Source organism: Ananas comosus, linkage group 22, assembly GCF_001540865.1.
Source record: "Ananas comosus cultivar F153 linkage group 22, ASM154086v1, whole genome shotgun sequence".
Classification (NCBI taxonomy): Eukaryota; Viridiplantae; Streptophyta; class Magnoliopsida; order Poales; family Bromeliaceae; genus Ananas; species Ananas comosus.
Genome location: NC_033642.1, coordinates 1,175,967 through 1,195,555, shown reverse-complemented (window position 1 = coordinate 1,195,555; position 19,589 = coordinate 1,175,967). Strand labels below are relative to the sequence as shown.

The 19,589-nt window shown below is 37.2% G+C and overlaps 3 protein-coding genes across 7 annotated transcripts; 2 read left to right on the top strand and 1 right to left on the bottom strand.

Annotated features, from left to right (window-relative positions):
* Positions 1,020–5,886, bottom strand: LOC109727185 (vacuolar protein sorting-associated protein 55 homolog). 2 transcript variants are annotated; one of them, XM_020257145.1, is made up of 5 exons: positions 5,611–5,886; positions 2,832–2,997; positions 2,706–2,745; positions 2,516–2,600; positions 1,020–1,538 (listed from the first exon to the last, which is right to left on the bottom strand). In XM_020257145.1, exons 2-5 carry the CDS (start codon positions 2,928–2,930, stop codon positions 1,346–1,348), a joined length of 417 nt encoding a protein of 138 aa, XP_020112734.1. In that variant the 5' UTR covers positions 2,931–2,997; positions 5,611–5,886; the 3' UTR covers positions 1,020–1,345. The 2 variants fall into 2 exon arrangements, with proteins under 2 accessions (XP_020112734.1, XP_020112735.1); XM_020257146.1 differs by having other exon boundaries at positions 2,832–2,952; positions 5,611–5,759.
* LOC109727353 (TATA box-binding protein-associated factor RNA polymerase I subunit B) lies at positions 6,119–13,581 on the top strand. Of its 4 annotated transcripts, none has more exons than XM_020257449.1 (10): positions 6,120–6,743; positions 6,799–7,068; positions 7,704–8,549; positions 8,955–9,079; positions 9,253–9,763; positions 10,141–10,255; positions 11,212–11,321; positions 12,033–12,078; positions 12,565–12,641; positions 13,483–13,581. In XM_020257449.1, the coding sequence occupies exons 1-5, from the start codon at positions 6,290–6,292 to the stop codon at positions 9,721–9,723; spliced, it is 2,166 nt and encodes a 721-aa protein (XP_020113038.1). In that variant the 5' UTR covers positions 6,120–6,289; the 3' UTR covers positions 9,724–9,763; positions 10,141–10,255; positions 11,212–11,321; positions 12,033–12,078; positions 12,565–12,641; positions 13,483–13,581. The 4 variants fall into 4 exon arrangements, with proteins under 4 accessions (XP_020113039.1, XP_020113038.1, XP_020113037.1 ...); XM_020257448.1 differs by lacking the exon at positions 12,565–12,641 and adding an exon at positions 10,923–10,982 and having other exon boundaries at positions 13,483–13,577; XM_020257450.1 differs by lacking the exon at positions 12,565–12,641 and having other exon boundaries at positions 6,119–6,743; positions 7,707–8,549; positions 13,483–13,577.
* On the top strand, positions 12,668–17,853 carry LOC109727354 (peroxidase 20). Its single transcript, XM_020257451.1, has 4 exons — positions 12,668–13,652; positions 14,140–14,331; positions 15,798–15,966; positions 17,397–17,853. The coding sequence occupies exons 1-4, from the start codon at positions 13,449–13,451 to the stop codon at positions 17,822–17,824; spliced, it is 993 nt and encodes a 330-aa protein (XP_020113040.1). The 5' UTR covers positions 12,668–13,448; the 3' UTR covers positions 17,825–17,853.

Genomic DNA, 19,589 nt, shown 5'->3' with positions numbered 1-19,589 from the left:
TCGCGTTGATGTCATAACACAAAACTCTTTTTTTTATAAAAAAATAGTAAGTAATTTTTTAAATATAGTTAAAAAGCTTTGATAAAAATATATAATAAAGAATTGAATATTTTGGTGCTAAAGAAAAATAAATATTTCATACTATTATGTGTCGGCACGCATGTATATTTTATGACCGGCATGTATTAGCATAGCCCGCCACGTACCATACCGGTAAGTTTTCAGTATAATTCAGTATCAGGACACTTAAATTTTTGGCCTCAATTGTCTTTTATTTAAAATTTTTACTATAGTTTTCCATCACAACAAAATATGGAGGGCTACGAATAAACAGATTAAATCATTGATCGTCTTCGTTAACACACCGAACGTTTTATCGCTTTATATAAAGTAGTGAATTGTTCACAATTTTAATGTGAGTTGCAACAGTTTGTAAAATATGATGAATCATTTATTTGTTTTTACTAGAACATTGAATAATTCACCGTGTTTAAAGCTCACTTTGTCACTCTAGCACCACCTGGCAAAAGTAAGATTATTTGCCTAGATATAGTTTTGTCCAGATTATTCAGACAAACATATATATAGTTTTATAGGTTATTTTATAAAAAAAAAGCCTAAGCTTTTGCTTTTCAACTCCGAGGAGTTGATTTCCGCCTCATGCAGCATCAAAAGATCACAATGTAAATTCGAAAATTCAAAGTCCTATTATGGTTCGTATGGTGTTTCCACATCTCCAGCTACAATTTAGATGCTACTGCAAGTCAAGAAAAAGAAGAAAGAAGAAACTCTTTGATACTTTACTATCCTCTTATCTTTTAAATAAAATAAAAAGAATCTTTTGAAGGATAATCTCACCATTTATCCTTTTAAATACCATAATTTGCAAACGCAACTTCCAATTGCAAGCAACCAAAAGTTTTTGTAGTTGCAACACAATCTCAACTACAAATTGTCCAAAATATTTAATACACATCTACCCACTACATTTTCAACAGCATGCATATCTACTTATTGCAAAAAGAAAAAAAATATGTTGGATTACTCGTATAGAAGAGTCCGTAAATATTCCGATAGCTTCTACACAAAAACAAACAAAGACAAAAGAAACACTCTCTTTATCAACGCAAGTGTCACCACAACGCATTTAGAATTTGCCTGCGAACAATATTTCTAAAAGTACATCAATGAGGTCCTCGTATGCAGCAAATATCAACAATTCAGATATGTACATCGGGCAGCTACAGCAGAATCATCGAGTTAAAAGAAAGAAAAAAAAAGATTGCAGCATAGAAGGTATCGAGAATGGTGCGTGATGGAACGTGAACCGTGGGAAACCTACAGCTCAGAACATGCTGTACTCTTCTTCGCGGTTCGTCTGAAGGAGCCACAGTATCGCCACGCCGAAGACCACGAAAGACGAGAGCTCCATCGACAGCGCCCCCCATCCGATGATACCTGCGTGCTTTAGGATGGAGGGGATCGCGATGCTCCCCACCACCGAGGCCCCCGTCAAGAACTTTGTGAAGTTCACCCATCTGGTAAAACATAACATCGCACGAAAGATACGCATGAATTAGCACAATAAATTTGAAGGGTTGATAACAAGGTTTTAAATGCCCGTCGGCATGGGCGGTATTCACCGTGCCGTACCGTGCCAACAAGATACCGGCACGATACAGATCTCGTGCCGATGACACAGCTCAAAACTCTCTATTCTTTAAATTAGTAAGTAATTTCCTCAATAAAGTTCAAAAGATGTGATAAAAAGACATAATAAATAGTTAGAATATTTTGTTGCTAAAGAAAATAAATATTTCATGCTATTATATGTCGGCACACGATAATTTTTTTGACTTGCACGCATCGGCACGGCTCGGCATGCACCGTGCCGGCAAGTTTCAGGCACGATCCCGTACCACGGCACTTAAATCCTTGGTTGATAAGTAAGTGTAGCCCTGGAGTTTGACCCTGATTGAATCGTCCTTCGAAGCTCACACTGTGCGAATTTAGTCCCTGAGGTTTGATATTACAAAAATTTCATCCCCGCAGTTTGGCTTTTAACATTTATAACCCCAAAGTTTGACCCCTTCAGATTCATTCGCAAAGTTCCAATATTAATTAAGCAAAGTCTAGCGACGGTGCTGCCACCGTGGCATCTTTTTAAGACAGTCTATGACAAAAGGGCTCATAATTGTTATGCAAAAGAAACGTCAGGAACTGGAATGTCATAATTGAATATGTGAGGATGAAATTAGAATTTCAAATCAAGGTCAAAATCGCAGATAAAATTGCTAAAATTTGCTCAGCCTTGGTTTCTATTTGACCTGCCTTCTTAGACAGCTTCGCTAATAAAAAAAAGTAGATGCCGGAGTATTTGCAGAAAGTGAGAAACTGATTCTAGTGAAAAAAAAAGCAGTTAGAGGTTCTCCGAACAGCAAATGTTCAAAAGCACACCAAGCAAGACAAAAAGATCCTTAATATGAAAAGAGATCTGGGAAAATGAAGTACTAACCCGTCGCCGCCACTAGACATTATTGAGGAACTGTCTGAGCCAACAAAGAACATCAAGGGCATGGGAAGAATCAAGTACATCAATACTGTGACAAGATCAACGCACCATTATTAGTAAAACTTTTACTTCTGTTTAGAATAAACAGGAACTTTGCCAGGAAAAAAAAAGGGAAAAAAAGTAAATGAATCACCTGTTAGCATTGGCCACCAGTTATTGTATAAAGCACAAGCCTGAAATAAGAAACGGTAAGTTATAACGATCAATGTTTCTATAATCAGCAATAGAAAGCTGAGACTGAGAACAGGGATGTACGGACCAAGATTTGCAATACAATCCCACCAGAGACCAGAATTGCCAGAAGGGCGAGTTTCCCGCTGTGCAAACAAACAGCCATACTCCGTGATAGACGCCCCATTGTTTGCTTATATGATCTTCCACTAAAGCGTCAAATTTGCACGTCAAATAGATCAACAGGCTAAAGCCTGGCATATAAATGCTCAATCAGTTTCCCAGAGCATCATAACAAAAGGACGAGTATGGACAAATAAAGTCATTAGAAAATTATTTTCCTATTACAAACATATAGGTCGGAATAAATGTGTCCTGCCGTGTGGTCTGTACCTACCAAAATATTATGAGAGCTGAATGTATAAGGTTTATATATATATATATATATATATATATAGAATTGAGCTAGAATACTTTTAGAAGTACCAACACCTTGGTGCTTTTAAGTTTCTAGCCCTTGGATATACTCCTTAATTACTAATACCCCTTGGATCAAATACTATTCCACCTACCACCATCTACCACCACCTGCCACCATCATCTCAACCCCACATCTCCCAATCCAATGGTTAAAAACTCAAAAGCACCACCCCCTTGATGCTTTTGAGAGTATTCTAGCTCAACTCTCTCTCTCTCTCTCTCTCTCTATATATATATATATATCATTCCATGTACCATCCCTGATCACTGCAAAAGGATGTGCTTTTACTAATGTTCCGAGAACATTTGACATGATTCAATCTTGTAACAAATAGATTATGCAAGGTAAGCACCAAAAACTATACATAAAGGCTGAAAGGTTCAATAGTAAATAAATTTCAGTTAAAATACTGATTCTGGATTTTGTAGGAGAACAATGACGAACGGATGTACTATATGGAATCAGTACGTTCCTTTGACAAGCCGTACTATGCAATATATCAAAGATTAAGGGAAGGATATACTGTATGCATCAAAACCTAGGCTCTAAGTAATAGATCCATCAATTTTTGATAGAAAATTCATCAATCAAGGACAATAAGGTCCTCCTTAGACCTAAAAATTGCTCCCTAGTTAAGGGTGACTTTGATTGCATTCTGATTCACTTTTCAAGTGGACTTCTTGCTACTATCAATAGAGGATAAATATCAAACCATCTTACTGCAGTTAATTCATGATGATGATGATCCTACTTAACACGTGTGCTATTTCTTTTTTCTTCTTTTTTCAACTAAATCCTATATCTGCACGACATTTTTACTTTAACCTAGCTCCTTTTTTCTTGTTTAACTGCTCAGCATTTAGAACAATAACCATTGTAGTTAATAAGTTAGTCCAATAGGTTTTTGCCTTCTAACTGAAGCAGTATGCTACTATGCTGTTACACCATAATACTTCACTAGCATGCTATCCTACACAAGGCACAAAGAGCCCAATCCGAGAGATTTTACCTGAGATTGTTAAATCAGAGGACTTGGAACCTTTAGATGAGCTTGCTATTAGAGCAGCTTATCTACTTCAGAAAGCAAAAGAGCATTTAGCAAACAAGGATTCTAGAGCTTTCTCTCTCACGGGAACCTAAATTGACCCTTTAGGCCCAATAAATATAAACTCTAATTTGAAACTTCTTCTTTGCTGCAGTGAAAAGATTACAATGGAAAACGCTATTAGTGCTTCTCCAAACAGTTCTACTCGAGTAGTTACTTCAGCGTAAGCTTTAGTTGGGCCAAATGGAACCTAGGATTATGTATTAGTTAGTATATTAAGCTTTAAAAGGCCATCTAATTACTCGGCTAAGTATGGATCATACTATGATAGGCAGCATTTGGATGATAAATATTCTCTACCAATGTTGTATACCAAATCAAATCCAGATCACAAATGATCAAATTCTCAATTCTTAATGCCCCAATTCCACCATAGACTCTCAAAACTTGTTCTCTTATGTTAGTTCACAGATTGAACCTCCTTGGCGACTCCAAAATATCATTGACCGATGCACATCTCTGGCGAAGCATTTGCAGCAGTGTATTTTTGTTAAAATATATCGTGAAGCCAATAGGGCCGCTGATTATTTAGCAAGTCATGCGCTTAATTCAAGAAGTAAACTGGTTTTTGATCCTACCAGTGACCTTCCCATAAACTTTGTTAGGATACTTTTTGAAGACTCTGCAGGTAGAGTCTTTTTGCGCAAAGTGTAATCGGTTTTTGCTTTTAATAAATTAGCCTGTTGGCTCTTTCGACCAAAAAAAAAAAAAAAAAAAAAAAAAAAAAAAAAAAAAAAGTTTTCTTTCAATGAATCACAAGTAGTAACATTTTCTTCCTTTAACAAGATGAACATATATTCTGAGCAAAAATTAACATGTATAGAGTATTAACAACATTTATAAAGTGTAGAGCATTCCAAGCAAAAATTAACCAACATTCTCTACCAATGCTATATACCAAATCAAATCCACATAAAAAATGAACAAATACCCCAATTGTTAATGCTGGTTCATATCGAGTCAAATTCCACCATATAAATAATCTAACTTGTTTGTTTACATCTTTATACGTGATCCGAAACTTTAATTTTATTGAATCCCAGTAAGAACAAGGTAAGATCCTCTTCCTACCAACAAAACTAACATACATCTAGCATCCAAGCAAAAATTTACCAAAATCCATGTCAAAATCGATCAGACCCCGCAATTCTCAGTGCCAATTCATACCGAAACGCTCTAAACTCATCATATAATCACAAATTCACGAAAAGTTTGGGGAAACACAACAAGCATCCGAAACCCTCGATGATTAAGGACGATCTGCGCGAAGGATTCACGTACCATAGCAGCGAAACACGAGGATCCACGCAGTACTTCTCGATCACGAAACTAGGGTTTCGTCGTACGAATCTCCAAAGAATCTAACGCAAAGAACAAAAAAAATGGTAGAGTTTTTTTTTTTTTTTTTTTTGGTTGTTAAAAAAACGCAAGTAGATATTTGGAGAAGGTGATGTACTAGAAATTGCTACGCAATATGGTAAAATTGTACGGAGACCCTTCAACTATAGGATATTTGGAATGAAAACTCAACTTTTATTTTGGCAAAAAAGAATTTATGGAGACCCCTCAACTATTCGTCATTCTCAAATACCCCCTTCAACTTAATGGAGACACTCTTGGCCTTTGATTTTTTTGAAAAGGGTACATTTTAATAAATAAATTAAAATTCGTCAATAATTTTATTACATTTGATAATTTTAACCATATTGTAGCAAGGGTTTATTTCAAAATTTCTACAGTAGAGGGAATTTCTACAGTAGAGGGGTCTTTATACAATTTTCACCAAAAGCAAACAATTCTTCCTATTCCAAATTCCCAATCAATATCTTGAACAGGAATAAACCGAGCTGTTTCTTTGACCCGGACCGGTTCGTCAAACCGGTCCGGTTTAACAAAAGCGGCCCCAATAAACCCTTCTTCGTCGTCGTCGTCGTCGTCTTCTTCTTCTCCGCGTCCTCCCATGGCGAACCCTCCATGGAGCTCCCCGTTCCCCTCCTCCGCCGCGGCTCCCATGGCGGCGGCGGCTGCGGCGGGGGAGCGCCGCGTCCTCCATTGCGACGGGTGCGGCGCGTCGGAGTTCGACGGCGGCGACGACGGCTTCTACTACTGCCGCCACTGCGGATCCCAGAGCCAGGACGTCGTTGACACGGGCTGCGCCGACGAGGACGTCGTCGGCGACGGCTCCGGCCGCGGCGCCCTCTACAGCTTCTTCCACCACCGCTCCCGCCCCTCCGCCGCCGCCGCCACCCCCTCCGCCCCCAAGCTCTCCCGCGAAGATATCCTCCGCTCCCTCGCCCGATCCGTCGCCTCCCTGAAGAGCGGCGACGAGGAGGAGGAGGAGAGAGGGGGAAAGGGGGAAGGGGAGAGGCCGTACGCGTTCGAGGAGGAGGAAGGAGAGGAGCCGAGGGACTTCGGGGGAGCTCATGTTTTTAGAGAGAGAGAGAGAGAGAGAGAGAGAGAGAGAGAGAGGGGCGGGGCCGGGGCTGGGCGCCGACGCGGAGGCGGCGGGTGCGGCGATCCGGGCGCGGTACGTGCAGGGGTTGCAGGTGATGCTGCAGCGCCAGTGTGAGGCCCTCGTGGAGCAGTTCGGAGTCGGCCCGCTGATCTGCGGGCTCGCGGGGACCATATGGCTCCGCTACGTCGCAGCGTCTCAGGTGCTCGACAAGGGGTGGGCGCGGAAGGTGATCACCGAGTCCAAGGCTGCCGCGGCCGCCACCCCTTCGCGGGATGATAAACAAGGTGAGAATTTTGCTCATACTTATGATATTTTGATACTAATCTATAGAGCAAAGAAAAAAAAAAGAAGGGTGAATTGCACTACTAGTCCCTATAAGCTAACTATTAAATTGGAGATTCAACATCCCAAAATTTTAGAATGGCGGATAACGTGAAATTTCGCTCGAGCTCGGGATGTTTTGGGGCTGCTTGTAAAGAAAGAACAAGAAAGGGTGAATTGGTCTACTAGTCTCTACTAGTCCCTAAGTTAACTATTAAATTGGAGATTGAACATTCCGAAATTTTGGCATGGCGAACAAGGTAAAATTTTGCTCGAATTTGAGATATTTTACTTCTCTTATTAACAAAGAAAAAGGGAGGGTGAATTGCTTAACTAGTCCCTAGACTAACTATTAAATTGGCCATTCAACATCCCAAAATTTAGAACTGTGAACAAGGTGGAATTTTTCTCCTATTTGAGATATTTGGGTGCGAGTTCTTTTATGAAGAAAGAAAAAGAAAGAGTGAATTGCACTGCTATTCCCTAAACTAACTATAGAATTGGATATCCAGCATCCTAACATTTTAGAAGTGCTTTACTTTATGGTTGTTATCTAAGGGCTAGTAATTTAAAATTGACTTATTACTTTCGGCTGCAGAAGACCGACGAAAACCTTCTAGGCACATCAGAGCGAAATACAGGTCGGAACCCCATGATTCGTATGGACGGCGAGTGATTTATATTTTCTTTCGTGCATTGAGAAAGACCATACCTATATATTCCTCACTGGCTATTTGTTTTCTGGTTTGCCATATTGCACGTGAGGCAGTGCTACCAACCGATATTTATCAATGGGCGATAGAGGGAAAGCTTCCTTACCTTACTGCCTTTGTTGAATTGGATAAGTATCTTGGAACTCCATCAAGTGATTGTCCATTGAGTACTAGGTTTCTATTCAGGCCCATTAGGGTTGTCGGACCTTGGCAGTTAGAAGAAACAGCCGCTTCGATTTCACAAGCTATTGGCCTACGTCTCCCTTCAGTAAACTTTTATGCAATTGCCCGCCGCTACTTGCATGAACTGTCTCTTCCGGTGGAGAAAATTCTTCAGCATGCCTGCCGCCTTTATGAATGGTCATTACCTGCAGAATTATGGTTGTCCAGTAATGCATCTAGGCTTCCAACTCGCGTTTGTGTGATGTCAATATTAATAGTAACACTACGAATATTGTACAATATACATGGTCAAGGGACTTGGGAAATGGGTTTATCAGATATTGCTGATTCTCTTTCATGTGGCCATCAATTTGAAGAAAATGTGGATGAATCAAATTCGAGCTCTAGACAAAAGCTTGGAGTGGCAGATCAGGGTTCTAGAGCATGTCAATCGACTACAAATTCATCAACAGTAAAGAACTTGATGGATAATAAAACTTCTGAGTTTGAAACTAAAGAGTTGTTGAGCATTCTTGAAGCTGCATATGGCAAGATAAACGTTAGACATGGTAAGTATACTGTAAATCACTCAAATGTTGTTTTTTCTATTACATTTCAGTGCCAAATTTTCATATTTGATAAAGGTTCATAGTGTACCCAAGTAGAGACTAGTGCTTGTTCAAGTTATATGAGTCATCTGATGTATTGCTTCAAAGCAATTCAAGATATTGCTGCTAAAAAGAAGTGAGTGTTTTGTGATATTTCCAAATCGATGATGTTGTAAGTACTCTTGAAAAATTAATCAATCTAATTGCAGACTATATGCAATATAACTAAATAAAGTTATTTAGATAGGGATACAAAAATTCTGATGATTGAACTAAGCAGCTTCGGTTGTCATAGTGAGATTTAATGCTCTTATACTTGCTATCCACACATTATATCTCCTGATTTTTTTAGCCTTTTTGCTGTAGACTATGCAAAAGACTTGCCATCTTATCTCAAGTATTGCAAGGATGTCGCATTTACTGGAATAACAACATCTTATGATGAGGAGACACTAATAGAAAGATTGTGGGATATATATAGTAAGAAAGAGGTAATAGCAACATCCTTTTCTTATGCCTTTCATGGGAATGGTCTGCACGCCGTCCTATCTTTGGTTTCTAAGGATGTCTATTACTACAAGTTCGGCAATCTGCTTTAATATTGAGAACTAATGCAATTAAATGATTAATTTATGCGGTAACTAGTTTAACCTTCTAATTACAGGATGATAATCAGCAAGATGACGTAAAGGCTGAATTTTCTTGTTTGAAAGGAAAGAGATCCAGCAATGAAGCACCTGCAACTGAATTCTTTGATTTAAAGAGACCACACAGGAACTCTAGTGGGAGGTTTACCTGTTCAAAGAGTTTTGCAATAGAAAGGATGAAACAAGAAATGGAAGAGAATGGGTTTCACTATCTGCCCCCAAGGGCTCAAAAGAGGACTGAGGGTTATCTTCACTACAAGAGGAAGAAAGTAGATGGAAGGCTTATTTATGTTGCACATGCTGATTATTACATTTTACTGCGATCTTTTGCAAAGCTCGCTCAGGTTGATGTTCGGATAATGCATCTTGGCGTACTCAAACTTGAGAGGAGACTTGGTTGGATTGAGCTACGGATTGATAGTAGCTTGAATGCTTTACCTGATCTTCCTGGTAAAATAAATGATGAACTAAGACCCGTATCAGGCTAAAAGAGGTGTTGACGATGGATGTTCTAGTATTCTGGAGAAGGTAAAGAACGATGTATGCATATTTTAGAGGTTTCCTTAAAGTTGTATAAACCCTTCAATATTATTTATATAGATATATAGCTAAGTGAAATCTGAATTTTCTTAGATGTTGTTCAAAAATTTAATTCTTTTTTCAATATATATTCCTGTTCTTACAGAAGTTACCCTCCTGTAGAAAACTTTTTCTACTAGAAAACCAACTCCACCTCGTGAATTTAATGACTTCCAACATAAGGATATATTGGACAGAAGCTACAATCATTTGAAGAATATATTTTGTATATGAATTTTCTGATATCTCTGCTTTCATGCACTCTAAAGTTTGTTGGCTTCTTGATAATTGATGTTAGATGTGTGAAACATCCATTTCTTTAACAGGTCCTTTTCTCTCGGATGACCTTTTGAGTCCTTACTGCTGATGATCATTGATTTCTTTTTTGATAAACAAATCACAAACTGGAGAAGAAGGGGATGTACCTCTGACATTTTGATGGTAAGCAGCTTTTCTTGCATTCCTTACTATTTAATCCCTTCAAAATCATCTCTTCACAGTTCACACACACACACACACATCATCCCTCCCAAACCCTTAAAGTTTTTATACATTTATACCCTTGTGGCTACAAAAAGCCCCCCTTTGAAATAATTTTTCCATGTAGAAAACCAACATCACCTATCACCTCATGCTCGGATGACTGCTAACTTAAGGATATTTTAAAAGAAACTGCAGTGTTGAGGGGTATATGTGAAAATTCAGACTTGGAACAACACGTATACATTATAGAGATGATTTTGCAGGTTGATATATATATATATAGAGAGAGAGAGAGAGAGAGAGAGAGAGAGAGAGAGAGAGAGAGAGAGAGAGTTGAGCTAGAATACTATTAATAATATTTGGGATCTTTTGCTATCAATTTTTTAGCCGTTAGATCTACACTTTAATTAATTCCACCGTTTAAATCATACTATTCAACCAACCATCCACTCAACCTTAGGGGGACCACCACTAAACCCTAGGGGACCACTATCATTCCTAATCCTACAATTTTTTATCCAAGGGTTAAAAACTCGATAGCAAAAGAGTCCAAATACTATTAATAGTATTCCAGCCCAATTCTGTATTATATATATATAACCCTTATAATAAATATTTCACGCAGAGTTCTATCTTCTTGTGGGGCATACAGGTTCTTGATTCATATTACCTGCAACTTCCAAAGGTAGGGCATGATTGATACAGCTAGACTATTATGTTACATTTACAAGCTTAATTAATCAGTCGTCAGAAAAGATTAGTTATTGTTGGTGGAGAATATATGCAATTATTGTAACAATGAATAGAGTTGATTTTAGTCCTCTTGACCAACCATTATTTGACATAGTATATTAATCAGTTTTCTTTTGTCAGAAGTTTTACTAGCTGACCTGGTTGCTTTTGTTCAATCTCAGTAGAGTTGACATCAAAGGGAGAAACAAAGAAGGAAGATGAGTACCATAGAGCATCTCTGACATTAAACTGAGTGGAACCCAAGTCTTTGAATCTTTTCTCCACACTTCTAGTAAGTTCCCATTTTTTTAGCATGCTCTGTCCTGTAGGTTAATACTTTGTCTCTATTATCTAACCTCTTTTTTTTGTGTGTGTGCATATCATTATCACTTATTAATCTGATTTAAGAAATGGTATACACAACTTTCTTAATGGATATATGAGGCCATCTTTCAGATAATCATACTATTGAGCTATAATTTTAGTTGAATAAGAGTTGTGATTTGGGAGACTGTAAGTAGTAAACTTCACAAATAGGATTGCATCCTACGAAGGTTTATTGTGAAGTCCATAAAGTTTTAATTATTAAACAAATGGGTTAAAGACAACAAATAACAGATACAAGGCTAAGTTTTTCTTATTCAGCGACGAAGTAGCAGATTTCATAATTATGTCGGTCAGAATAGTTCGTATGTTCTTGGTCTGGTTACTAACCCCTGCCCTCCTGTCGCTGCACCACCACTCCTCTCTCTCTCTCTCTCTCTCTCTCTCTCTCTCTCTCTCTCAAGCGCCCACAGAGTCTTCAGGAGTTGGAGATTCTCCATAATTCTGACAGCACTTGAGCAGTTTGAGAAATGTATTGCAGCCTGAATTAAAATTCTTTTGTTGTCTTAGACCCTTTTTAGATGCCTTCTGATTAGGAACTATCTAAGGTATTAAAATTTCTAACTGTTACAACTCTTTTTCATGTGTAACATTAACATAGCCCCAACTTCTGATGCAGGGGGCAACTTTTTTGACAGAGGCCCATGTGTGTGATTCAGACACTGGTAAGCCTCTTAATTACCTCGGCAGAGAGTTTTGCTTCAGCTCTAACATGGGTTTTTAGCTACAGTAAATATTGTTAATGGTGATGAATCTATGGGACTTGTAAATTGTAAAGATCAAGCGAACTCACTCAACCATACTACACCAAAGACTTACATACATGTTAAAGACCAAACAAGAAGAATGATTGTCTACCTGGTCTTCTTGTCTTGTTCACTGCTATTGACTCTGTATAGCATTCATTTTTGACTTGAAATGTATAAAAAAAAAAATGTAAAAAGTCTTGTTGTATTTCTTTGTAAAGGAAGGAAAGAACAGTATTTATAAGCGGATTATGTGAAAACATTGATTATTGAATCTCAGAATATTATTTTGTTACACCTGGAATCTCAGAATATTATTTTGTTACACCACATTTTGAATTGCTTAGTGTCTTCTCAGATCTTGTAGGCTTGCTAATGTTGAATCTCAGGTAAATGTTTTGATAGATTTGCATTAAATGGGAAAAGGACCAGCAGCAAAGGGTAGAATTAGGCACTGGAAAAGAAATATGTTCCCTCTCCCGGTCTGTCCTTATTCGAATATCTTGAAAAGAGTTGCTTGTTTGCAATATAATACCCATATATATTGACTAAAATTGTCAGTTAACTGGAAGGTTTGACTTGGATGTTAGAAGTGTTCTGCTTAACAAGTTGTCAAAAATATGTTAGGTTCAACAAAAACTGAGCTGGTAAAGAGGCTGGTTCAGGTAACATCAGGTTCTACGGGCGTATCTGGCCTGGTTTTGGCTATATTGAGCTAGAGTTTGACTACACAGGACAATAGAGTGGTTGTTTTTCATATCACAATGGTATATTAGATAAGTAGCACGACTTAATTTATAGTTAATCGAGCAAGTAGTTATCCTCCTTACATCATTAGATGGATATATATATTAATCATGACTCTTCTTACTGTCAATTATTTATCTGATTTAAAGCTATAGATTGCATTAGACTAAAATAGTAGTTCATCCTCCTATCTATAAAAGCTATTGGATAATTCAATCTAATTTGACATTAATATAAGGGTAAAACTTAATGTGTCTTGACCAACACTGATTCACCCATTCCCTTGTCACTTCACAAATTCCTGTACCATGCGAAGGCACCAGTGGAATAACATAATATACACAACTGGAATAACATAATATATGTTAAAGATGTGGTTGGAGTTGGTATATCCTCTCAGACCCACTCTTTGTTGGCAAGTCGCTGGGGCCTGATTTGAGTCATCTATAACTTGCTTTGAAAGGATATTGTGGGTATTGCACTATATAACCAAACCTCCCCCTTTTGTCTTGTCATTGATTTTATCCTTTTAAGTCTATCCTATGGCTAAATTTCTACTCATTTTCTTGCTACTAGCTATTCTGAGCTTAGCTGGAGCTGATGGTGTGCTGTCCCCATACTACTACCTGGAGTCATGCCCCCTCGCAGAGGAAATTGTGAGGCATACTGTCGAGGGAGCGCTGTATCAGGATCCGCGCATTGCCGCCGGCCTCCTCCGCCTTCACTTCCACGATTGCTTTGTTCTGGTCCGTCTCCTTTTCATATTATGAGTCTGTCATTCATCGTGTCAGCAGTTTTTATCATGCACCTTATATTTATAAAGATTAGAACACCAGTCGTAGGGCCTCTTTGGCCCTCCTGTATTGTATAATAATCTTTGGTGAAGTACTTTTTGTGTAGCTTTAGCAAGAGACGTGCTATGTTAAATCGCCAGAATGGTAAGCTCTAGTTGGAGCTTCTGCTTTTAGGGCTTAGTATCGTTTTTCATCTTGCTGCCCGATAGGATCTCCAAACTTTTCAGTTTGCAAACACGCTACTCGAGATTCCTGTAGCTAAAAGCAAAAGAAGAAGTTAGGCAAAGCGGCACAGCAAAGTAAGCTTGAGCATTCAGACCTCATATGGTTAAAAGACCATTTCATCAAGCTGATTATACTAAGTAGGCTGGTTCGGACTATTACAGTTTGTGTTTAGACTTTAGAGCTGATTACGGAAAGTGCTTTTTGCCTCTTGCAGGGGTGCGATGCATCGGTCCTTCTTGATGATGCAGACGGTATAGTCAGCGAGAAGAACGCTGTCCCGAATAAGAACTCGTTGCGAGGGTTTGAGGTGATTGATTTTATAAAGGCTTTGTTGGAGGAGGCGTGCCCATTAACAGTGTCTTGTGCCGACATTCTAGCAATCGCCGCAAGGGATGCAGTTCATCTGGTTAGTGTTATCCATAAAACTTTTTAGATAAGTTGGTAATCTTTGTTTACATATCATATTCTGGAAATGCTAATTTGATGTTAATTTCACATTGCGGCTAGAGGCGAGATTTTCATGGAACGGTTTTAGCCTTTATAAGAAATCTCATATTTCTTTAACGAGAAAACTTGTGCTAATAAGTTATCCCTACTGTTATATCTAAAGTGCTTTTGATTTAAGTTCTACATAAAAAGAGTTGCGGTTTTTCTTGTGGGGCATCTGGTTGGTGGCATTCTTGATGACAATGACAGTACAATAGATGCCCGAGTGATTTTATATTCTAGTTATGTGAGAATCCATAACCTATGTTTCCATTTGGTAAACTAAATTACCTTTTTTGAAGTCACATGTATGCATCTTGTGTCTCCTCCCGCTACCTTGGCCACCTCCATCATGTAATCCTCCCTCAACCATATTGCATGGATTATTTGTTTGCATGAAATTCATTTTCTTAAAAAAATAAAAATACCAAAAATACCAATTCCTAAAATTAGTTATTTATTTTCCAATTCCTAAAATTAGTTATTTATTTTCTTTTTTTGCATGCCAATTAAGGACCTATTACTAGTCACAATATGCTAGAATCATATGTGAAGCCAAACTATGGCCACCTTCGAGGAGGATCATGTCTCTACCAATTATGCTACAACTACTGACAAATAAAATAATAATTTTTTAACTACTTATAACAACCCAAGGTTTTCAAATACACAGGGATGAGGGTGATTTGACAGTTACTCAACAGTAAACCATTGTTTACTTCTAACCATTTTTATTCTACTATGTTTAGACTTGTGCCAACATGATATATCTTATTATAAGGTTTAGTGGACAACCGACCCGCACCATAAAGTTAGTTTATTCATTCATTATGTATTAGTTTTAGTGATAAACTATTCTCTGGGGCTTGACCACACCCTGTTGTGCGGCCTCATTTATTGAACCTTGATCTTAAATTTTAATCTGAACCTTTTATCATAGAAATTGATTGTTCTAATTATCAGCGCTAATTAAATCTAAAACGTTCCCTTTCCTTTTTTTATATTATTTTTTTTAACTACTTTTAACAACCAAGGTTTTCAAATACACAGGGATGAGGGTGATTTGATGGTTGCTCAACAGTAGACCATTGTTTCCTTCTAACCATTATTATTCTACTATGTTTTGACTTATGCCAACATGATATATCTTATTATAATGTTTGGTGGACAACCGACCCCCACCATAAAGTTAGTTTATTCATTCATTATGTATTAGTTTTAGTGATAATAAAGTATTCTCTGGGGCTTGACCACACCCTGTTGAGCAGCCTCATTTATTGAACCTTGATCTTAAATTTTAATCTGAACCTTTTATCATAGGAATTGAGTGTTCTAATTATGGGCGCTAATTAACCCTAAAACGTTTGCTCTCCTTTTTTTCAATAGAGAGGTGGTCCAACTTGGGATGTGTACTTGGGGAGGAAGGACTCTTTGAAGGCGGCGAGTATTAGTACTACAAATCAGATGATACCTGCACCAAACTCTTCCCTTGAGATGCTCATCTCCAATTTCAAAGATCATGGCCTTGACATTGTTGACTTGGTTAGCCTCTCAGGTAAAATTTACCCCTTTTTTTCTTTTGTCTAAAATTTTACCTATTTCAAACATGCATCTTATTATAGGAGTGCTCGAAAAACCAGTAGATCTGTATTCTCATGATACGAAGTGCGCGTTTAATTTGTGCTATGCATTTTTCCTAGTTATTTCAACATAATCATGAATTTGATTCCTGTGAATCAGATTACTACTAATACCGCATTACTGTTCAGATAAAATTGTAGGGAGACCTGCCATTTTGAAATAGACTGCCCAACTTTTATTTATTGATTGACGTACTCTCAGCTTTTATTCATTTCACTTAGCGTTGTTTCATCAGCTTTGTAAGGGGTTCTTTGGAAGTTAACAACTCCGTTGACTATTACTCTTTGATTGTTTAAAATTACTTTCTCCGAGTGATGTAGTTGGAATTACGGCCAATTTGGGCATAGTTCAGAGTAGAGACGTCAACGGGTTTTTTAGTGCAATAGTCTTTTTCTAAAATTTTATTTTAAAAATAGGCCTGTTAAATATTTATTTGTAAATATAGTCTTATAAAAACGGTGAATGATTCACCGCTTTTAAAAGCGGTGAACCATTCACCGCTTTCTTTTTTTTTCTCACTTCTTTCTATATTTCTACGATGATAAAAGCGGTGAACCATTCACCGCTTTTATTCTTTTTCTACTTCTAATGAGAAGTTATGAATGCGGTGTATTATTCACCGTATTTAGAGGTTTATTTTTATAACTATTTTTTAAAAAAATTATTTTTACAATTATAAAAATTGATAGGATTATTTATAAAAAAAATTCGACGTCAACGGGTCGGATTCGGGGCGGATTTTTAAAAATCCAAACCCGAACCCGACTCCAAACCCAAGACCCGAATCCGAACCCGAACCCGACGGATTTTAAAAATCCATATCCAAACCCGAACCCGACCAAAAATCCGAAACCCGAACCCGAACTTGAAAATTTGAACCCGAAACAATTATTTCTTTTTTCAATATTTCAAAATATATTATATTAAATTTAAAATTTTAAAATACAAATTCAAATATAACATCAAATTTTTATATATATATATTATATATAATACAAAATAAATTCGGGTTCGGGTCGGGTTCGGGTTCGGGTCGGGTACAATCAAAATCCATATCCGAATCCATATCCGTCAGGTTTTTATTTTTTATATCCATATCCATATCCATCGGACATATCCGTTTCATTCGGATTCGGGTTCGAATAAAATTTCGGATATCCATACCCATTGACATCCCTAGTTCAGAGTTCCGACTGCTGCAGTTGAACTATCTCGTGTAGTCGCAACTACAGCAGTTGAATTGAAATGCATCAAAATAAACACTGAAGTTGGAGCTGCATACATAACTATGTGCAACTAAAACAGTTCCCAAGTGTAACCTCCTTGAAACTTTGTCACCTGCAGGTAGCCACACGATCGGAAGATCGCGGTGCGTAAGCTTCAAGGACCGAATATACGGCCTGCCCTTGAACGAAGAATACGACGAAAGACGCTCGATTTTCTTCCACATCCTCCGATCAATATGCCCGGAGTCGGGAGGGGACGACAAGGTCGTCCCCCTCGACTCGAGGACCTCGCGGCGGTTCGACAACTTGTACTACATAAACCTGCTTCGCGGAGAGGGGCTGTTGCACAGCGACAACGCGCTCGCGTCCGAGGAGGACGCCGAGGAAAGCGTGCTGAGTCTGGTGTGGGCTTATGCAGAAGATCAAGAACTGTTTTTTCAGCATTATACTGAGTCAATTATTAAGATGGGGAATATTAATGTTCTTACTGGTATTGAAGGGGAAGTTCGGCATAATTGTCGATTTGTGAACTCTTATTACCATTAAAAATGAAATTGATAGATTCTTTGAACTAAGTTGCCTTCTCTTTTGGTTATCACTTTAAACCCCCTAAACTATCTCCAATTCTGAAAGAGAACCAGGATTAGTCAAAAAAAAAAATTCTTGTGATTTTATAAAATTTAGGGAAAACTTCATTTTGGCCCATTGTGATTTAGCGCATTTTCATTTGGGTACCTAATGATTTTAGCGCATTTTCATTTTCATTTTTACTTTTATTTTGCCGTTAAAGCTGTCGTTGAATAGGACACTAAATTGATATATTTCATGGATCAAAAGGGCAGCTATAAGAAAATATAGGTTAGTAAAATACTATTATTTGTCTATAGGTAAATATAGGTTAGTAAAATGCACTAATTTGCCACCTTGTGGTTTGTAAGTTATATTAATTCTTTATCCAGTGATTTATAAATTCTAGCATAAAAATAAAATCATAGAATAGTAAAGTGAAACATATCAACCTACAAGGTATCAAATTAAATATGCGCTAAATAGCATGGGAATAAACTGAAACCTTTCCTTAAATTTAGCTAAATTCTACTGATACATCCCATTTGGGCGTAAATTTTATGCTTATGTGACAAGTGAAGCACCTCGACCCATTAGATGGGGGAGGTGTAGTTCATGTTGTCTTAAAAGGGACTAGTATTTTATCTTATAGTGGAAGATCAGGTTAAGTTAAGTCATGTTCAAAATGATGTGAGGTTGGATTGAGCCCGATAATGTTCGAAATGATATTAGGATGGTAGAGGCTAAGTCACAATCGAGACCTGTGTGCGAGCGCTGTATCTATACGCTTTAAATAAATTAGCTACGTATTTCTAATATCTTGAGCTTTTGTAATTAATAATTAGTACTAACGATCTGATAGATCATACATTCCAGATGAGGTGTATAGCTAGGATAACTTAAAAATTAAATATATTTTAGACAATAATAAATAGCAAAGATACATTAAATTTTTCTGTCCACTTGGTTGGCCACTTTAGAGAGAGAGAGAGAGGGGGATTTGACGAGACCATTTATATGCGCGCGAATTCCAAAGCAAGGTGGGAATAAATTTTTGGAAAACTTCAAATACCACTCCATGGTTTCATACTTTCTCATTTTAATATCTCGAAATTTAAAATATATCAATTTAGTATTTTATAATTTTATTTTTCTCTTTTTATTATTTAGTTTATTAATTTTTTTCGTTAAATTAGTGATAAAATTAAAACTAGTAAATATTAGATAAACTTAGATAGGATATCTGAAGTTTTTTGTATATAATTTAATTAAATACTAACAAAGGAGCTGACAAAAAAAAAAAAATGAAACCACACGGTACTAACTTGATACACTTTAAACCACATGCTACTAAAATAAAAAAGTACGAAACCACAGGAATGATATTTAAAGTTTACCCTAAATTTTTATTAGATTTTTGTTCCATTTCTCTCAAAAGGGTAGTGTCCACTGCCTCTTGAGCTAGCTCAAATCATATTTTGAGTGCTAATAGTCAAATACTAAAAAATAAATGGTTCCTTAAAATAATTCTTTTCTAATCACAATTTTTTTTAAATTTTTAACACCAGCGTCGCTTAAAACATATTTTTGTATTGAAAAAAAAAAAACCAATTAACTAATTAATCAACTGAACTACCGTATGTGATGTTGTATTATGCATGACTTGCTCTCGAGACCTTAAATAAGTGCGCAAATTATTTTTTTTCTCTCCTTTTTAAGAAAAAATTACAATTTATCTTTATAT

Bases quoted from the DNA above. Each gene is read 5' to 3' on its own strand.
- LOC109727354 (XM_020257451.1), top strand. From the start codon at position 13,449: ATGGCTAAATTTCTACTCATTTTCTTGCTACTAGCTATTCTGAGCTTA. The intron at 13,653-14,139 runs GTCCGTCTCCTT...TGCCTCTTGCAG, and splicing joins TCCACGATTGCTTTGTTCTG to GGGTGCGATGCATCGGTCCT. The intron at 14,332-15,797 runs GTTAGTGTTATC...TTTTTTCAATAG, and splicing joins CAAGGGATGCAGTTCATCTG to AGAGGTGGTCCAACTTGGGA.
- LOC109727353 (XM_020257449.1), top strand. From the start codon at position 6,290: ATGGCGAACCCTCCATGGAGCTCCCCGTTCCCCTCCTCCGCCGCGGCT. The intron at 8,550-8,954 runs GTAAGTATACTG...TTTTTGCTGTAG, and splicing joins CAAGATAAACGTTAGACATG to ACTATGCAAAAGACTTGCCA. The intron at 9,080-9,252 runs GTAATAGCAACA...TTCTAATTACAG, and splicing joins ATATATATAGTAAGAAAGAG to GATGATAATCAGCAAGATGA.
- LOC109727185 (XM_020257145.1), bottom strand. From the start codon at position 2,930: ATGGGGCGTCTATCACGGAGTATGGCTGTTTGTTTGCACAGCGGGAAA. The intron at 2,746-2,831 runs GTCCGTACATCC...TTCTTATTTCAG, and splicing joins GGATTGTATTGCAAATCTTG to GCTTGTGCTTTATACAATAA. The intron at 2,601-2,705 runs GTGATTCATTTA...ATCTTGTCACAG, and splicing joins CTGGTGGCCAATGCTAACAG to TATTGATGTACTTGATTCTT.